The sequence below is a fragment of the Tupaia chinensis genome, unplaced genomic scaffold (assembly GCF_000334495.1).
Source record: "Tupaia chinensis unplaced genomic scaffold, TupChi_1.0 Scaffold146740_1, whole genome shotgun sequence".
Lineage (NCBI taxonomy): Eukaryota > Metazoa > Chordata > Mammalia > Scandentia > Tupaiidae > Tupaia > Tupaia belangeri.
The window spans coordinates 1,783,828-1,802,989 of record NW_006206595.1 but is presented as its reverse complement, the minus strand read 5'-3'; the positions used below and the strand labels follow the sequence as shown (position 1 = coordinate 1,802,989).

The 19,162-nt window shown below is 51.4% G+C and overlaps 2 protein-coding genes across 2 annotated transcripts in view; one reads left to right on the top strand and one right to left on the bottom strand.

The window, feature by feature from the left end:
* The first annotated feature begins 834 nt into the window (after nucleotides 1-834).
* PPP1R1A (protein phosphatase 1 regulatory inhibitor subunit 1A) lies at nucleotides 835-9,523 on the top strand. The gene is made up of 7 exons (XM_006169114.3): nucleotides 835-1,056; nucleotides 4,713-4,773; nucleotides 5,697-5,734; nucleotides 6,076-6,139; nucleotides 7,273-7,425; nucleotides 8,782-8,888; nucleotides 9,392-9,523. The coding sequence occupies exons 1-7, from the start codon at nucleotides 973-975 to the stop codon at nucleotides 9,395-9,397; spliced, it is 513 nt and encodes a 170-aa protein (XP_006169176.1). The 5' UTR covers nucleotides 835-972; the 3' UTR covers nucleotides 9,398-9,523.
* Nucleotides 9,524-9,610: 87 nt separating this feature from the next.
* The window catches only part of PDE1B (phosphodiesterase 1B), a 33,272-nt gene continuing 23,720 nt past the window's right edge, over nucleotides 9,611-19,162 (bottom strand). The window contains exons 7-16 of the mRNA XM_006169115.3: nucleotides 17,101-17,241; nucleotides 16,652-16,752; nucleotides 16,422-16,547; nucleotides 16,179-16,280; nucleotides 14,989-15,109; nucleotides 14,606-14,687; nucleotides 13,890-13,998; nucleotides 13,299-13,429; nucleotides 12,667-12,787; nucleotides 9,611-11,933 (exon numbers count right to left, since the gene is read on the bottom strand). Coding sequence (XP_006169177.1) covers nucleotides 12,684-12,787; nucleotides 13,299-13,429; nucleotides 13,890-13,998; nucleotides 14,606-14,687; nucleotides 14,989-15,109; nucleotides 16,179-16,280; nucleotides 16,422-16,547; nucleotides 16,652-16,752; nucleotides 17,101-17,241 — 1,017 coding nt within the window. The 3' untranslated portion in view covers nucleotides 9,611-11,933; nucleotides 12,667-12,683. The remainder of the gene's footprint in view (nucleotides 11,934-12,666; nucleotides 12,788-13,298; nucleotides 13,430-13,889; nucleotides 13,999-14,605; nucleotides 14,688-14,988; nucleotides 15,110-16,178; nucleotides 16,281-16,421; nucleotides 16,548-16,651; nucleotides 16,753-17,100; nucleotides 17,242-19,162) is intronic.

The window sequence follows — 19,162 nt, the reverse complement described above, 5'->3', positions numbered from 1 at the left end:
TCTTGGTCCTACCCCAAACTAGCAAGTTCTTCACAGAGTCTAACCTCTGTCCTTCAGTTACTGCAGGGTTGGTTTCCGTATTCTGCCAGTAGTGAAACTGAAAACCGATCCCATCTGTAAACACGCCACTCCACCAGAGAAGTCTCCCTCTCCATCCCCCGGCACACTCCCCACACTGACCTTTCACCTTTTAGGGTCCCTATAACTTAGCCAGCAGAAAGGGAAATCTATTTCACAAGCACTACTGGTTCCTCACCCCCATTCCTCCTTCGACCGAGTCCCATATGATCCACTCTCCGCAAGCCTTCCACCCACACCCCTAGGCACTTCGAGAGAGGCGCTCCCTTTGGAGACCCCCTGAGGTCTTCCCCTGCCTCTGAGTGAACATAGGACCCGTGTCCAAAAGCCGCACCTGGGCTCCAACTTCCCGCCCGCGACAGTGATTTCCACCGAAGGGCAAGTCCCTCCCCCAGTCTAACGTTAGTCCCTCCTGCTGTACGCCTAAGTCCCTCTCAGTCTTTCCTCTGTGAGACAACCACTTTTAAGATCGTAAATAAAACCGTCCTCTCGAGGTTGCCGCCTCCTCTCCCGCAGCTCCCCTCCACTTTCTCGGCCCCTAAAGCCTGCCCCCAGCTTGGAGATGTTCTTCGTAGCCTCTCCGCACCCCTACTCTGCCCAGAACTCCGAGGATACCTGGGGACCGCACTGGGCGATGTGACGTGATGGTGATGGTGGTGGTGACGTGGTGGGGATGGGGGGGGGGGGGGGGGGGGGGGCCGGGGGGGGGGGGGTGGGGAGCCAATCGGCGGCCTCGGAGTCTCGGGAGCCGCGAGCTAGGAGCGCTGAGCCGGGAGCTGGGAGCCGAGCGCCGGGCTGGGGCCGGGGCCGGAGCGGAGCGGAGAGGGAGCGCGCCCGCCCCAGCCCCGAGTCCTGTCGCCTTCCAGCCCGCAGCCTGCGGCCGCCGCCCCAACCATGGAGCCAGACAACAGCCCCCGGAAGATCCAGTTCACCGTCCCGCTGCTGGAGCCGCACCTTGACCCCGAGGCGGCGGAGCAGGTGCGGAGCAGGGCGGGGCGGCAAAGGACTCTCCAGCAAAGGACCAGGGACCCCTGGACTGGGGGCACCCGGGAGACCAACCTAGCCCTCCGGTAGCAGGGTGCCTTTTTGAGAGCAAACTCGCTCAGTTTGGGGGTCTTCTACCCCCTCCCCCACCTCTGGAACCACATCCCTCGGTGCTGCTTTGAGACGGACCCAAGGACGAGCGCCTCACTGGATGCCTGTCCCCGGGAGAGTCGCTCTCTTCCTTCCCAGCCCTGGGGGAGGGGGCCTGCTTGAGGACACGACCCCTCCCCCTTCACCAATCTTGCATCCCCACCCAGTCAGCCCCCGCCAGAGTTTCTGAGGCGGTGCCGAAGGGTACCAGCAGCAGTGCGGGAGGGGGTCGGTAATGGAGGGAGCCTGCAACTGTGGGAGTTGAGGAAACCGCCCTCGGCGTGCCCTCCTAACTGGGGGCGCACCTAGCTGGGCTCCAGAGAGCGATAACAAGGAGGAGCTGAGGACAGCTAAGGGGGCTGGGGCTTTGGGGAGAAGGGCGGTGGGGTCTGCAGACGGAGGCGCCCTTCTGCTCAAGTGGACGCGAGGGCCCTTATTCCCAACTCCTGCCCTTTGGGGTGGGGGTGGGGTGGAATGGAGGGAGTGGCGCTGGAAGATCAGAGGTGGGGGCTTTCTCAGGACTGGGTGCAAAATGAGCACTGTGTGAGGAAGAAGCACTGAGCCGGCCTTGGCTCGAGGGGTGGGAGTTCCAGAGCCCTGGCCCAGCCTCCTGGCCTAGCCTATTTTTAGCTCAGAGCAGCCTGGCAGAGGCGACTGTGTATGAGTGTGTGTCTCGGTGGGAGTGAGTGCGTGTGTACAGAGTGTGACCACCGTGATCTTCCTATGCCCATTTGCTAAATATTTGCTTATTTGCCTATTGCTCCATCTCTTGTGTTCCCTGTCCATCACCTAGACATTCCCATTCCTAAGGAATATCCAATTCCCACAAGGTCAGTTCTCTGTTTCCCCCAACCAGCTGCCAGGCTCTGGCAGGGCCTCCCCACCTGAAAACCATTGTGACCACTCAGAATGGGCTAAAGACAGTGGTTTGCTGTTTCTCCAGCTGTTTGCTGGATAAAGTCTGGGTGTGAAGGGAAGAGAAGGTGCACACTCTCTGCAACTTCTGCTTCCCCAAGCACGGGGCGGGGGGAATCAGGTACTGGCTTGTCATGCCACTGCATCTTCAGACCTTTAAGGTGTGATGGTGAAGGGATTGTAAAGATGTCACAGACCTCCCGAGGAGGAGGAGGATGGAGAGCCACTAGCATGGGGAGTATCCCCTTAAGGTCAGGGAAAATCTCTTGTGCTTGGAGACAGAGGACTGGCTAAGATAACCTCAGATTTAAGAAAAAGGGCCCAAGGGTGTGGGCTGGAGGAGGAGGGGTAGGGGTGACTTCCAACTGCCTCCCACTCCCTGGCACAAACAGGGCCTGACACCTGCATCTGTTTGGTGTTGGAGGAGGCAGGTGTAGTAGGCGTGTGTTGGGAGAAGAGCATAGCCCAGGGATTCAGGGATCTGGGGTGGGGACAGGAAGGGAGGAGCAGCAGACAGTGGTAAAGATTTTTAGCTGGAGTCTGGGCTTGCTTTTCTCCAATCTTCAGAAAAGAGGTTCTACTAGGCCTGAAATTTTACCTGCAGTCTAACCTCAGCCCCTCCTGCTGTTACTACGTGTGGAAGCCAAAAGCTCCAGGTTTGGCAAGAGCCCCTAACCCAGACCAATGGGGAGGGAGAGGGGGCATAAAAAGAGTTGGAAGCTCTGAGTTATGGAGCCCAAAGCGGCAGGGTGAAGGGGTGCCCACAGCTACCAGATCGTTTGCATGACTGGTTTCAGAATAAATCAGAGGCGGAGGCACCAAGTGTCCTTGAGAATGAGAGCTAGGGTCTGGGATAGGTACAACCAAAAGAAGAAACCATCTGTTCATTTCCTAATAGTTGAGGTGCCTGGGAGGTGCCTCAGCAAATCTGACTTTCCTCCCTCCTGCTGTAGGATGTCACAATGCTCAAGCACTCTGAGGGCTTAGAAATCTTGTCCGTGTCAAGGAAATAGGTCAAGTAAGGGATCTGTCCAAGACCACAGAGCCCCGCTGCCATCTGAAAGGCCCTGTCACACTTGCTATCTCCTTCTCTGGCTCCCAATTCACTAATCCCCACTCCGCGCTCTCCCTGTCTCCTCTACCCTTCTACAGCCATGACAATCACCCCAGGACAGGAAAGAGAGAGGAAAGGTCCTCCTAATTAGAGGCCCCACCCGCACACATGAGGCACACACACCTGACTGCCAGCCCCAGCCCATTTGCACCAAAAATTGCCAGAGACAACTTACTATTAATGTTTTTGCAGTGATGAGTTTACACACACACACACACACACAACCAGGACTGTTAGAGACCTTGATATGTCATCAAAAACAGATGCCACTGATTTCTCCTGGAAGAATTATGCCCTAGCCCGACATCCCCCATTCTATCCATCCTGTTTCTTTTGGGGTGAGAGTCCCCCTCTCAGTCTTAAACAGCCCTTCTCGCTGTAGCTAGTACACACTTTAGGAACATAGAGAATGGCAGTGTTTTGCCACCTCCTATTCCCCACACCAGTGGCGATGACACTAAATGATGAAATACAGAGATAGGGATTTGATCATCCATTGTGCTCACCCCCATTCCTCTCAACTCCAGTTAATAATTTGAACCCCTTTCTCAGCCTTCCCTCCCCACCGCTGCTCTAGAGGGGCTGCAGGTATTCCAACCCCCATCCTTCTCCTCACTTCTGAGCCCTAAAACCACCAAAGAAAGGGAAGAAACTACATATCCCAGGAGTCTTTAGATTGACTTCACAACAATCAACTTTATTGGCAGCATGACGAAAGAACAAGAGCAGGGGAAGAGATTCAGAAACCAGCAGTCAATCAGCTTTACATGTTAATTTCTTACAATGGGACCTAGAGTCCAAGGTAAGATTTTTCAGCTACCTTTAAGGCCCTGACCACAGTGCTACCTGTATTATATTTACAATTACAGGATTTCCCCAGACCCTTCTTCCTAACAATCAGAAAGGCAGTGTGTCCAAGAATAGGGAGGACCTTATAGGGAATTCTGTCCAAGAATAGAGAGTGAGGGGCCCAGGCCAGGGAGATGCACGTTCAGTCCTTCGTTCTGTGTACTGTCCTCCCAGGCTGGGTGGGCCTGAGGGGTGCTCTGCAGGCACTGGCCCATAGAAGGTTAATGTCTGTGTTGGGGGTGGAGGGGAGGCTGGAGACTGCAGGAAACCCCTGTGCCCTCTCAGGTTATTTCTGACCATTGATCCAGGATGGACGGAAGGACAACAGGCCAGAGATCGATGCTTTAGAGCGGATATAGCTGCTCATCTGGAGATCTGGGGCCAGGAGAGACAGAACAGGAGGTTGAGAGAGCAGGGCGTGCACGTGGTCTTTGGGAGTAGCTCTCCTCAGGAACAGACAGGAGCAAAGATGTCCCTGGAACCCCTGGGACAATAGGTCCAGAGTAACCTGGTGCTTTTTGAGGTGTGGTGAGCTGGCCTGTGTGATGTTGCTGAGTGGTGCTGGGTGAGGCTCAGAGGCTCCCACGTACTTGACTGCTTTCCCCTTCCCACCTTCCCCCAGATTCGGAGGCGACGCCCCACCCCTGCCACCCTCGTGCTGACCAGTGACCAGTCATCCCCAGGTAACCCAAGGGATGGGTCACCGAAGGGAGTAGAGGCTGCTGTCCCACTGAGAAAGATGAGTGCTAGAAAGAAGAAGGCCAGATCTGAGGAGTCAGGGATCTCAGTCCTGAAAGCAGGAAAGTGGCGACTGGATTAGCAGGATTTTCTTTGCATTCAAATTGATGAACTAGTGCTTGGAAGGGGAGGGAGACCACCTGGTTCCTAAGCCCCCCAGGAATTGGGGTGGTCAACTGAGTGCTGGTTGCTGCGGCAACCGCCTTCCAGGTTTCTCCAGCAACTGAGATGATGCTGCCCCCACCCCCAGAGGCAGTGACAGCTGTGTGGGGGAGGGACTGCCTCCATCAGCTCTCTTCACAGCCCCCAGAGGGGAAGGGGGAAGGTTAGAAACAGCTCGGGGAGCAGCTGGGATTCCGGTCACCAGCGTCCCCACCAAGGTCCAGGGAGAGTGCAAGGTCTCCAAGAATGTCAAGGGCACTTGACATAGGAGTGGAAGAGAGATGGGGTGATCAGACTAATGGGCTAGACTGGAATTCAGGATACCTAGGCCAGAGGCTTTCCCTCAGCCACCAGAAATGATCCCACCTTCCAGGACCCTATACAGAACAAATCTGCTACTCTCTATTCATGTTCCCGCCCATGCAGGGCTCAGATCTGGCCCTAGAGTTGGGGAAGAGTTCTCTCCCCTCGCAGGGGAGAGAACAGTTGTAGATGTGAACTGGCCACAGAGTCAAGGGTAGGACCAAGCCAGCAAAGCAGGAGGAGAGCCTGAAGAAACGGGCCTGGGGCAGCCATCAGGGCCAGATGTAAAGGACAGAGCAGGAAGGAGGTGATTGCAGACTTCCCTCACCTTGGGAAGTCAGCTCTTCGGGGACTCCCTGGGTTTCCTGTTCTTACCACCTTCTCCTTTCCCTATTCACCTCAGAGATAGATGAAGACCGGATCCCCAACCCACTTCTCAAGGTGAGCTGGCCTCTCCTACTCAGCGCAGCCCAAAGAACCTCCAGACGCACTAGGTGGTTATTCCTCAAAACTGTGTTCCCACCTCTAGGACCTTTAAACCCCCTCTTCCCTGCACACTTCCTCACATGTGCATGAGTGGAATACCCACACGCCTTACACACACACACACACACACACACACCACAGTCTCCTTGCTCACCACTGGATGGAGGTGGCTGGGAAAGCAGATTTCTTGCCCCACTTTCTGAAGCCCACACCTACCCCCATCTCCAACTTAAAAGCATGACAAGGCAGAGGAGGGCGAGCAGGGCTGACACCTGTCTGTGCTGTGTCTTTCACAGTCCACTTTATCAATGTCTCCACGGCAACGGAAGAAGATGACAAGGACCACACCCACAATGAAAGGTTCGGAAGACCCTTCCCACCCCTTTTTACCCCTCTACACCCAAAGCTGACCCCCTTGGAAGGAACCCTCAAGAGGTCATTGAATCTGCCTTTATTATAGAGTTGTTGCTAGATGGACTGGGGTTAGACACCCAGGTCTGCCACGACTAGCTCAAATGGCCTTGGAGAAACGGCTTAACCTGCTGAGCCTTGAATACTACCTCATTCTGTCACATAGATGTATGTGAGCTCATCAGCACAGTGCACAGTACGTGGAAGCTGCTCGAACATTTCTTGAATCAAGATTGAGCCTTTTCTCCTGTCCCCAGGGGAAGCCATGTATCCTAGCAAATTAGGAGTGTCTTTTGTTTTGTTTTTCCTTAATTTTTTATAGGTTTATTTATTTCTTCCATGAGTGAAACCCACAGGCATCCCCAACAGGGTCCTCATCCCATGATATACCCTGAACTTCTGCCAACCCTGGATCATGGGCATACATGTGTCCAGTGTGTTCAGGGAGGTCTGCAGATATAAACGCAGAAGCTTCTGATGGGTCAGCCTCCCTAAAACTCTAGAGCATGGCATTACTGCTGTATCTCCATCCAGCCTGCTCTCTTTTGGTTTTAAAGGGGTTATTTTGTTTGTTTGTTTGTTTTTTGGGTAGAGATTTTTACCTTAGGGCATGTGTGCTCACTAGAGAGAGACAGAGACAATGAAAGGGAAAGTGAGAAATACCACCACTACCCCCACCCAGGGGGATGGCCACGCCACAATCCCTTCTCCTCCATTCTCCTCCCAAAATCTTAGGCACGCACATGCACCTGGCATGATTTTGAAGCTATCAAGTCCAGGACTTAAATCACGGTCAACCATGTGGGAGTCCAGTAACATAACTGATATGCTATCTGTTGGTCCCATTAAAGGCTCTTTTTCTACCTCTCCCTTCCCTATGAAAGAAGTACTTCTTATGGTCTATATTTTGTCCCTTCTTATTGCCCAGCTAATGTTTCCTCCCATGCAGATCTCAGTGGCTGAGAAAATCCAACACTCAGCAATGTCTACTGACCCTTTAGTGGGGTAGTTAAATCTGGGGCCCAGAGAGGAGACTCTAGGCAGTCATGTCCAATGTTCCCTCCCATTCTCTGCACTCCTAGAGCTCCAGATGATGGTTGAACATCACCTAGGGCAACAACAACAAGAAGAGCCTGAGGGAGCTGCCAAGAGCACAGGGACCCAAGAGTCCTGCCCACCTGGGATCACGGACACAGAAGCGGAGTCAAGGCTGGGCACCTCAGGGACAGCACAGAGTATGTTCAGGCTGGGGAGGGCCCCAAACACCCTTTGCCCCAGCCCAGCAGGAAGAGAAGCTGCACCCATGGGGGGGCAAGGAGGAAGAGTTGGAGACTGGGAGAGACCTAATAGTTACCTAAAAGTACCTCAAGAGTATGGATATATGAGCATGCACTCCATGTATTTGAATCTTCTCTCTCTACTGAATCGCACCAGACCCTCCCAGCTGCGACCTCATGGATCCTTACTGTGGCTGTATGGGAGAACCCACCCAATGGGAACAGCCCTCACAAGCTAGATTCCTGGCTCTGCCACTTGCCTCTTTACCAGCTGTGAGGCCTCGAGCAACTTACTTTAACCTTGGTTTATAAAATAATAATGATGGTGCTTACTTCACTTAGTTGGTTGTGAATATTAAATGAGACCAGTGCTCAGCACAATGCCTGACACAAAGCCTGCAAGAAATAGAGGCTGGTGGCAATGGTGTCAATATAGGTCCATCGTCCCTTATCTATGATGTACAAGACACTCCGGAAAGTTTAGGGGAAAAGCAATTAAAGTAGGATATTTTGGTGCAAAAAAATTTGAAATCCATGCATATTTTTTTCATAATATGCATTTTCTATGAGCTTTTTGAAGATTCTCTCATATTCCAGAATTCAAATTTTTTCTCATTTTATAAAAGTGGTACAGTATGTGCACTGCAAATTATAAAATACCTTCAGCAAAGTACCCTGTGATCAAACACATTCACGTTTCTTCAGTCCAATTAATGGTCTTATTTAATGGTATAAATAAAGACTGAAAACAGCCTCATATCAGTTCAGGTCAGGCTTAGCCATGTGCTAAGATGGTACCTGGATTTTTTTTTTAATTTGTCAGAGGGCACATGCACTCACTAGAGAGAGAAAAAGGGAAGAAGAGACAGAGTGAGAAAAAGAGAGAGAACACCACCTATGGGTAATTGTCATGCTTCAATCCATTTCTCATTCCTTATAGGATTTTGAGCACGCACATGCACACACACTTGGCACGTTTTTCAAGCCACCAAGTCAGGACTCGAACTGCTCAGTAAGCCATGTGGGAACCCACTCACATAGCCACCAAGGAAGGCCATGAGCTGGACCCCCAGATTTTTTAAAAATTTTTCAGAGATTTTGGGTTCAATTTCTGATTGCAGATTTTTAAAAGTGAACCTATAGTATTAATTGTGAAGAGAAAACCCTGCTGGTCTTGCTCGGTTGCTCCGAACTGGGCCTTGGACCCCTCTCAGGGGTCACTGAGATAGAGGATACAGTGTACAGAAGCAGTCTCCCCTCCATGGCCTTCATAAATGCTGCCTCTCCCTCCCACCACCCATTTTCCCTCCTTAGAACCTGCAGAATCCATGCCTAAAACTCAGGAGCGGGCCAGTGGGGAACCCAGCACAGAGGAACTCTCAACCCATATACCACCACTGGATTCGCAGGGCGCCAACTCGGTAAGACCCAAGGGCTGGGCAACCAGGTCTACAGGAGGTCAAGCTATGTGGACAATGGCAAGAGCCTGATCTTTGGAGTCAAAAAAGGGGGGAACAAAGATTCCATCACTGAAAAGTTATCCTATATGGTAAGAGGAATTACATCTCCTCTGATGGACAAAGAAAGCTACAGTGTGGGAGGGACTAAGGTTAGACTTTGTGTGGGACATATGATTCCTGGAATAGGTGATGAAGTAGGCCATGGTATTTTTTCTTATAAAGGTTGTTGGGAACCAAAGGGAGATCCTCCCCTGCCCAGGCTGGGTTATCTCTGCCTGAGATAATCTCCTAAGCTTTCATTTTACACTTTTTACTCACCCTGCATAGATTAGACAAGGGACAGAGACTGATAACAGGCCCGACAAGCTTCCTGAGGAGTTAGCTGCTTGACAAACTGGATGGGAGGGGATGAGGCGATCTAATGTCCTCTCACCTTCTCTTTCTGACCCTTTCCTCAACAACAGGTCTGAGAGAAGGCGGTGTCCTGGAATCAAGACTACACTTTGGGAATGCATGGACACTGGATTTGTTTCTTATTTCTTCACTTTTGGGGAAAATCTCTTGTTTTTAAAAAGTGATAAATTTGGTGTTAGGTCCTTGGCACTTTCCTTTTTTCCCTCCCAACTTTAAGACTTATTTTCTCCCTCCCCTTGTCATGCCTCCTCTACAGCCCCTGCCCTTCTGATCAATGGTTTCTGGGGGGAAGAAATGGGGAAGCTGGCAGAAGCCTTAAGAAAGAAAGAGTTCTTCCCCAGCCCTCCCTTTACTTGATGTACAAGAGAGATGGGAGTCAGATAAGTGGGAAAACTAACTTTCAGGGTGCCCAGAAGGAAGAATAGTCCCAAGCTGTCTTTTATAGAGGGACAATACAACCACCTGGCAGGGCTGCCTTGTCCCTGGAAGACTTGGAGCTCTGAGGCCCGCGCCCTGACCAGCAGGGAATGTGCTGTGGGCGCCCTCTGCGGGACAGATGCAGGAGCTGCATGTTGGCACTTGGCTGGGGGAAAAGGGAGTTTTGGTGTTGGTTAGATGGTGACTCCTTGCCTACCCTCCAAACCTGGCTGTCTTTCTTTTGAATTCTCAAGCTTCAGAACGTGTTCTCTCCTCCAGCTGTGAGACCACCATCCCTTATTCCAACTGTTAGCAAAAATGGTAGAGAATATAGTGGCTGTTACCAAAGATGCCCTGCTGGGAACTGGAAGGGTCATCTCTCCCCTTTTCCTAGACACTGAGGAGCCAGAATAGGACAAAAAGCAAACATAGCTGAAGAAACTCCCTCAGATCCTACAGCCAGACCCCTTCTACCACTTCTATAGACTTTCCCGGGTAGAGGAGGGGAGAGAAAGAGGGAAGGTGAGATTCTTTCCCACTCCTTGCTGGAGCGGCAGCATGGGGAGCGGAGAGCAGCAGAGCCTCGGCAGGAGAGAGCCCACCTGACCTGTACCCACCATGTGCCCTCAGGCACAGCTCCTCTCTGGGTTTGAGCTTGCCCAGATATAGATATACGGATACAGACATCAGGGAGAACAGCTCACCACGATCTCAAGCTTACAAAAGGCAGTGTCCACGATGCTCTGTCGACGTCCACCCACAAACACAGGCAAACACAGCCAGGCCTAGTCTCCCTTCTTTATTGGTCTCTGGCTATAGTAGAGGTCTGGGAGACCAAGGGCAGGGGTGAGTCACATGCGTCTCTGCCCCACTCAGGGTGGGTTGGGAGGGACAAGGGTAAGGGTGGCAGGTCTAAGAGACCCTGGATATGGACTTCACACGAACAGGGCCCACTGTACAAATGCATGGTTGGTATTTACAAGAGAGGAGGAGGGCAGTCACCTGGACTTGGGCCTTTCTGGGGGCAAGGTAGGGACGACAAGGAGCCTGAGAGGAAAGAGCACACAGCCTGGCTGGGCTCTCTCCAGAGGACATGACAGAGGCAGCTCTCCCCCCCATCTGCCTTTCACCCACCACTCCCCGGAGAGGGGCCTCTTGGTGCCTGCAGCTAGGCCAGCTGTTGGAGATGGGAGAGTGGGGGGAACCTCTGCTAGCAACACAGGATTTCTGAGTTATACACCACCCTCCCCACACAGCCTCAACCCTACGCCAGCTGGTCTCTCCTGTCTGTGCCCCTAAGATGCAACCCGAAGGTGCTTTGGTGGGGAGATCTCAAAGCACTTTACAGACATTGGTCGGATGGAAGCCTCCCAGCCCCAGAGGAGACAAAAGGAGGCAATAGCCTTGGGACTTAGCAAGGGCAGGTGACAAGCCCAGAAGCCCAGGCTAGTCCCAAGTTTGTAAGGACCCCAGGGAAGGCCTCCCCTCAGCCCCATTCCCACTGGCTCCTCTTCTCCCCCAGTCACCATTTCCAAATGAGAGAGAAGGAAGACTGCAGGGTGGGGCTGGAAGCAGTGCAAGTCTAGGATAAAGAAGAACACCCCCCCCAATTCTCAGGTCCCAGAAAGGTACCATGCCCTGAAGGAACCCACTCCCCTCCCCACGTAAGGGCTCTGAAAAAACCCAGCTTTCTCTCCTATTCCAGCCCTTCCCAGGGGGAGAGATGGAAGACCCAGACCTGCCAGCTAAGATCTGGGGTGGGGGGCTGAGGGAACCCCCAAAATGTATTGCTTAGAAACTTGGAGGCAAAAAGGATAGGGGAGGGCCCAGGGGGCTGGCATCTCTGAACCCCCCCACCCCCGCCCAGGCCATGGGAAGCCTCCAGGAAGCCCCCCTCCAAAACAGCTATCTGGCCAAGAGGGGAGCCCAGAGGCAGGGGTTGGGCACAGTGGCCACTGGGAACCTGAAGCTCTCCAGTCTTGCTGCCGGGAGATTAAAGTGCGCCCCAATGGGTGTCAGGTGGGGAGGGGCCCTTCCCCCAGCCACACGTCTCTGGCATTTGGCCTTCAGGTGGGTTGTCTCTTCCACAACCTCCACGCTCCCTTGGTTCAGATGGGGGAGCCAGTCCTGATGGATGGTGCTGATGACATCGAACGCTTTGGACTCAATGAGGACCTGGGAAAAGAGGGAGAATCAGTGCTCTGATCCTTGCCCTTCATCTCCAGCCGGACTGGCTGCCTTCTCTAAGGCCTGCCTGGTGCCCACTTGGTCCAAAAATATCCTTTGGAGGGTGTGAACTAGGATTGAAACTGAAGTCACATCCAACCGGCACTGTACCCTGGCTAAATACCTTCTCCCTCATTGTCACAAAGACATTGAGCAGGCCAGCAGTGGCCGAGTACAGGCCTCACCCTGACCCGTTCTGAGGAGCTAATTCTTTTTGTCCTGAAGGGACTGTGGGACAGAAGAGGGAGATTTCTCTGCTTCCCACCATGGCCTGGCTCAGTTCTGTGTCTTCGCCTCCTCCATTTTCCTGTCTGAAAAGAAGGAGGAAGGCCCTCATGCTCATTAGATCCCAGGAATGACCCATCAAAGACACTATGTTGGGTGCCAGTTCTATGGCCTAGTGGTTAAGGGGGCCAAATCCCACATGGTTGATCATACTTGAAAAACACACAGGTGCACATGTGTGTGCATGTGTCCAAAATAATGACAGGAGAGAGACTTGGAAGAGAACGACTGTAGCATGACTGTGCCCCATTGGGAGGTGCTTTCTCCCTCTCTCACATACTCTGTCTCTTCGTCTCTCTCTAGAAAGTACATGTGTCGTCTGGCAAATACATTCTTTTTTTAAAATGCCGTGTTGGAAACCTAGCCTTCCCTACTCCCTCCACCACAACAAGCTTACCTGGGCCAGCCCCAGGGCTAGTCCAGATTTCCATTCTGGTTGTGTTCATCTTCAGCAGGGGAGGGTGGGGCCTCTTCTTCACAGGGGGACAGCTCATCAATGGACATCTGATTGGTGATACCTGCAGGGGGCCATAAAGGAAGCTGAGGTTAGGCCAAGAAGAACTAGTCAGAAACCAAGGAGTATTTGAAGAAAAGAAAGAGATTCTCGCCCATTACCCTGCCCTCAGGTTGAGCTACCATCAGTCTGTCCCCACTCGAGAAGAGCCTTTCTGGCCTTGCTAAAACACAATTCTCAACCCCCACCTAAAGGAAGAAATTTCCCATCCAGGGACATGAAGTTACACAAATATAAAGGGCACCATTTACAGAGACCATAATGTGCACGGAGTCCCTTGCATGATGAAATACTGTGGCTGTCCCCATCCTTCCTCTGGTCCTCATTCTAGAAAAATCCAGACCATTCAGTAAGTCTTTCCTGTGAACTAACTTCAGTCTAAAAAGCCCCATTCCCAATTCTAGGAGGCAAACAAAGCTTAAGAAAAAAAAAAAATGGACCTGCTACTGTCCATTAGCTACCCCCCACAAGGTCTCACCGCCCCTGCCAGTCATCACCTCCACCATGGCACCTACCACTCGCTGCTCGTTCCTTCCACTTCTGCTTGTTCTCCTGAATGTACTTGATCCATGTGGAGCGGAAGTTGACCACATCAGGGTTAGGATCTCCCACTTCCACATCCAGAGAAGGCTGGCGCCACTGGAAGCTAGAGGCAGGATCCACACACACACATGCTAGCTCAAGAGGTGAAACCCAGCCCCCTCCAGGACCACCTTCACAGCCTTCATGTGAATGAGATGGAAGAGCAGGAAGAGGTTTAGGGAGCCCGGTCCTTCTTTCCCTCTACTAGATACCCCTCAAGTCCCTGTCCCACTTTCCCCAGTTTTAGCCCTCCCTCTCCATAACCTCCTGCCTAGTGAAAAGAAAACAAAAAATTAGCCAAAAGACAATAAAAACAGAGCTAAAGGAAGAAACAAAAATACGGCAGAACAGAGCATAGGTGCTGGTTGCATTCTTCTGTCCCATCTTTCCTCCCCAGTTGTGTGACAAGCAGCAAAGGAACCCCCAGGTTTGGAGTAGCCTGCCTCCCCACCTCCCTCAGTGTGGCTTACCCTCCTGCCCACCCCCACAGAGCCAGGAGACCTGGCTACCCCAACCACCCTCACCTGGGCTGGTTTTTAGACTTGGAGTCTTCATCCACCAGGGGCTGGACACTCTTCTCGGCCACATCAGTCAGCACAGAGAACGTGGGCTCCACAATGAAGTCAATGAAACCTGCAGTGAGGGAGCAATGCAGGGCAATGCGGTAGCAATGCCTCGCTGGGGGGGCTGAACAGATGACACAGCTGGCACGTAAAACAGAGTGGAGAGGTAACCTGGGGATAAAAACTTCCCAGTGGGGGCAGGCTTTAGGATGATGTCTATGTGACCCCAAAGAGCTCTTCTCTGCTACTGCACCCTCCTGGTCTCCCACCCACAACCACACACTCTAGCACAGCAGGCTTGGAGGAAGAATGGTTTTGGAGTTGAGAACTTGGCATTATCCTGGCCCATGACCAGAGAGCATCCTTTCCCCTTCCCAATCCTTTTCTTCCTGCACAAATGGACACTCATTGGGACCAGCAGTTGGCATGAAGGCTATGTTGCTGGACTCCCATGTAGTCGACCACGGTTCGAGTCTCAGACCCGGTGGCTTAAACTCATGTCAGGTGCTGCGTGCCCAAGATCCCGAGAGGAGAATGGAGGAGAAGAGATTGTGGTGTGGCCATCCCCCCTGGGGGGTGATTTCTCCTTTCCATCTCTCTTTATCTCTCTGTCTTTCTGGTGAGCGCACGCACCCTATAGCAAACACCTCTCCCCAAAAAAAAGAATGGACACTCACCAATCTGGGACTGTGCCACCAGAGTGGATGTGCGATCACAGAGTGGAGAGAAAGGCAGGCCCAGCTCTGCCTCCTTGTCACCCTGGAGAAGAGAGGACAAGGTATGAGATCTGGGGGGGACACTTCAGTCCCACAGAGCTAGGGTGTGGTTAGGGATGTTTGGGAGTTGCTGGAGAAGAGGAATTTCTGCACCTGTGACCTGGAAATGAATGATACACAGATGGAATACAGCTATTGTTAAGGTTTTAGGATAATGAGATTTTATCCCACAGATTTGGGATCAGATCAGAAACTGTGAATAGCTACATGAAGATCTGGAGTAGGAGGACGAACATTGGGAAGCAAAAGGGGTGAAAAGGAGGTAGGCAAAGATGCCAGGCTACCTGGCGGAAGAATTCCTCCATGAGGGCCTTCGTCCAGCGGCTGTGGACAGACCACTGCTTGGTTGGGTGGCTGATGTCAGCAGCATGGAGCAGTAGAGACAGGGCTTTGGACTTGTCGATCCTGGTTGGGGCAGGTGGCAAAGGACAGGAAACTAATCTTGTAGGAAAAGGAATCTAGGACCATTTCCTAACTTCCCATCACAACCCCTCTCTCAGACCCATACATGCACATCCTTTCACTTAACTTTAAACACCCTTCAAGGCTATGCACACACACACAGTTTCTCACACACACACAGAAATTCGTATGTATGAGATGTGTATATATAGGTAACAGCACAGGTTAGCTGAGAGGCCAGGCTTTTAGAAGCAAAGGGCCTGGATTTGAATCCCCACTACACCTACCACACACCAGTTCAGTGTGTGACACTGAGCAAGTAATTTAAAATTTCTATATTTCATTTTCTTCCACCCTAAAATGGAAATAAAAACGCTACAACATGCCAAGTTATTCTGAGAATTAAATGGTATAAAACACACAAGCATTTTGAAGGGTGTCTGACACATAAGTGCTCAGTAGATTATATAAATAACCATTATTATTATTATTATACCCCCAACAATGACCCACTGTGACATTGCACACTCTCCCACACAGACAGCAAACAGAGATTAGCACACACCTGCAAAAACACAAACACAGCCCTTTCCTCTCACTCACATTTATGTACTCCCGCCCACTTTTAAGCAACGGTAGATATAATTATGGCATTTGTTCTGTGCACTTTTTTTTAACCTCACATAACTCTACCAATAGCCCTCAGAGCAGGAACTAGTGGCAAGCTGGCATGGAGAGAGGCATATCATTTTCACCATTTCACAAAGAAAGAAATGAGTCCTGAGGGTTGAATGAATTTCTCAACATTCCAGGGTAATCCTGTCCTGTAGCTCCAATGAGAAACCCCGATTGCAGACTCCTAGCCAAAAGGGCTCTCCAGCCTGGGCTGCACACAAACCTAGGATCACGTACACATACACTTACACAGAGGCACACTCAGGTACCCGGAGCCAGGACACTCTACATCCAGGCACAGACCTGGCATGCCAACCACCCATGTACACACCCCACAGTTCACACATCCCTCCTTCTGGCCTGGCCCTAGCCACTCCTGCCACCCCCAAGATTCCACCTCTCCAACTGCTGCAAGGCAGTCTTCATGGACTTCACTTGCTGGAAATGACAGGACATGTCTGTGGCCAACACCATCTCAATGACCAGGGCCCGCAGTTCTCTGAATAGACAGAAAAAGAGAAGTGATCAGCCCCCTCCACTCTGCTGGGCAAGAGGTCCAGGAAGTAGGGGGAAAAAAAAAAAAAAAAAGGTTAGGGTAAACAGGTCTTTTAGGAATGGCCAAGTACTGATTTCTGCTCACACAAACTCATCCTTGGTGAGGTTGATGAAAATGTTCATCTCATCATCCTGCATCATTCGGAAAACAGAACTGATGTGGTGGTTCTCCAGCACGGAACGATCATTGTACAGGATGGCACATTCTGACCTGCAAGAGCAAAGGGCACCATGCCCAGCCCCCTGTAAGGAGGAACTCCGGTAACCTCCTCTACTCCTCTTGGCCCCTGTCCCTGCCATGTCCCCACTCCTCACTTGGTCTGGATGTGGAAGCTGTTGGTAGTGCCTGTGTGCTCGTAGTCATGGATAGCTGCAGCAAAGACGATGGCCAAGACCTCAATCTCCGACAGGCAGTGCTAGGGGAAAGAGACAGAGGATGAGAGAGGGCTGACGCCGGTGGTCACTCTCCCAGAACCTCCACACAGGCTGGACCACTCAGCCCATCCCTTCCGTTGTTCTAGGCCGGCCCTTGGACTTCCCTCCATCTCAACCTGCAACATTCTCTCTGTATCCCAGCACGTGTCTCTACCACTGCCCATGAAGTTTTGATACACCCAGGAATTCTGTAGAGTGAATTAATCCAATTTGACTTTGTATAGGATTTGGGTTACCCAAGAGAAAAAAATTGAAAATGGAAGTAAAGCCTAGACATCAGAATTCTGAAGCCATAGACCCTGAATCACAGAAGACTGCAGGGCACCTACCACCATCCCTGTGCGGAGCAAGAAGCAATGGACTGTCTGGGTCACATCAGCTGCATGGATCTGGTTGTGGTAAGGATTCTTGTACTTCCCATAGCCTGTCTCCAAGGCATCCAAGAAAGTCATCAAAAACACAGTGGGAATCTGCAGTAGAAGAGAGAAAATCGAACTATATCGAGACTCTATGGGAACCGCAGTGGATGAGGACTGATAGTGGCAATCCTAGCTTTCTGTCGAAGGTAGCTGCCCCAGAGAGAGTATGGACTCTGCGGTCAGGTGAACCTGGGCTCACTTTCTGGCTCTACCACCTGCTAACTGTGTGACCATGAGCAAGTCACATGCCTCCCTGTGCCTCAGATACTTATTTGCAGAATGAAGATAATACCATCTACCTGGAGTTTAAGGAGGTAAATATAAGGTATTTGATAAGTGTTCTCTAAAGAGTAGCTATAATTATTATTATTTCCCTGGAGATTTTTTTTTCTGAAGCTAAGAAACTTTCCCTCCTACCTTCTAACCACTCTAGCTCATCCCTAAATCGAATACCACAGGGGAATCAGAAGCAGGGAAAAGAACAAGATGGCCTAGGAGAACCCTTCCGGCAAGGTTTATATCACCCTCTCCTCTGAGAAGCTTTCTCTGACCAACCACTCCTCCACATACAGTAACAGCCTCCAACCCAACAACACACACACACACACACACACACACACACACACACACACGCACACCCCTATCTACTCTCAAATCTCTCTCTGTCTGTCTGCCCTTTGGGTGTGTTTGCCTACTTCAGTCACCTCAAGGCTCCCAGAGGGCAGAACTATCACCTGTCCCTAGATCTGAGTCTGGAGGGCACTGAATTTCAGGACTTGGGGAAGCTTCTTGGAAATAAGCAATAGAGTGAGGAGAGACACAGAAGATATACCACTAGTCAATCAGTCCCTGACATCCCCCACCCACACCCATGGAGGGCTGTGCCCCAAATTCAGGGAATTTTAAAGGACTGTTTCCATGACAACTGCCCTTGCTTTTGGTTGCCATGGTGTTCCTGGAGGGAAGAGAAGGGAAAGGGAGGAGCAGGGGAGGGGCTAGGTGCCCAAGAAAAGAATGTGGAGCTTGAGAAGCTCAGCTCTGACTGGGCTCAACCATCAGAGAAAACTAAAGCAATAAGCACTCCCTCTTTCTTTCTCTAACGGCCTTGCAGCAAGACAGAGCCAGTCCTTCCAGGCAAGGAAGCAGAGTTTAGGAGAAGCTAGTGTCTGAATATGTCTAAGAGTCAGTTTGGAGAAACACGAGGTAGGGAAAAGCTTTCTGTCCTAGAGAGGGCAGAATTAGAAGGTAAACTGCAGAACAGCCCACAGGAAGGCACTGAAGAAAATCCCTACTGAAAATTTCAGGAAAGTTTCAGAAACTCTCTTGAGAGTTAATATTAAAGGAGAAGTCAGGGTGGAGGAAAAGCTCACCTGCACAAATAGACTGTTACAGTGAAGTGGAGACCAAGGAAGGGTCCAAAGCCCATCTGAGAGCAGTCCCCACACCTGGACTCTTGACTGCACCTCTCTATGGCACCTTAGAACATTACGCTTCCCTCCACTCTAATATCTCCTGCTCCCAACCAAGTGCTGACCAAACATCCGCATTGCCACTCTTCAATCCCCCTCACCCTCCACTTCTAAATATGGATGTGTTTTTCTCTGGCCCTTATTCTTTCCCAGAAGATGCTCCCTCCTGGTACAGAATTCAGAGAGCGCTTTAATCCCATATTAGTCTTCCTGGCCAGTCAAGCTGAAGAGCAAGTGGAGTTAACACATTCCCCCTCCCCTCATACAGCCCCATCCCGGCCCTGCCAAGAGCTGACCCTTTCCATAAAATGCCTTGCACAGACCAGAGCTGGGGGAAAGGGAGGGAGTGGCCAAATTTTAACTAGTCCCAAAGAATACTGGCTGTTAGCATCTGCACTCGAGGCCTATGGAGTTCACAGACAGGAAGCAGAACAGTCAAAAAGGGAAGGGGAATCACAAGCCAGCCTAGAGACAAGAGACAAGTCAGGGAGGGAAAAACAGAG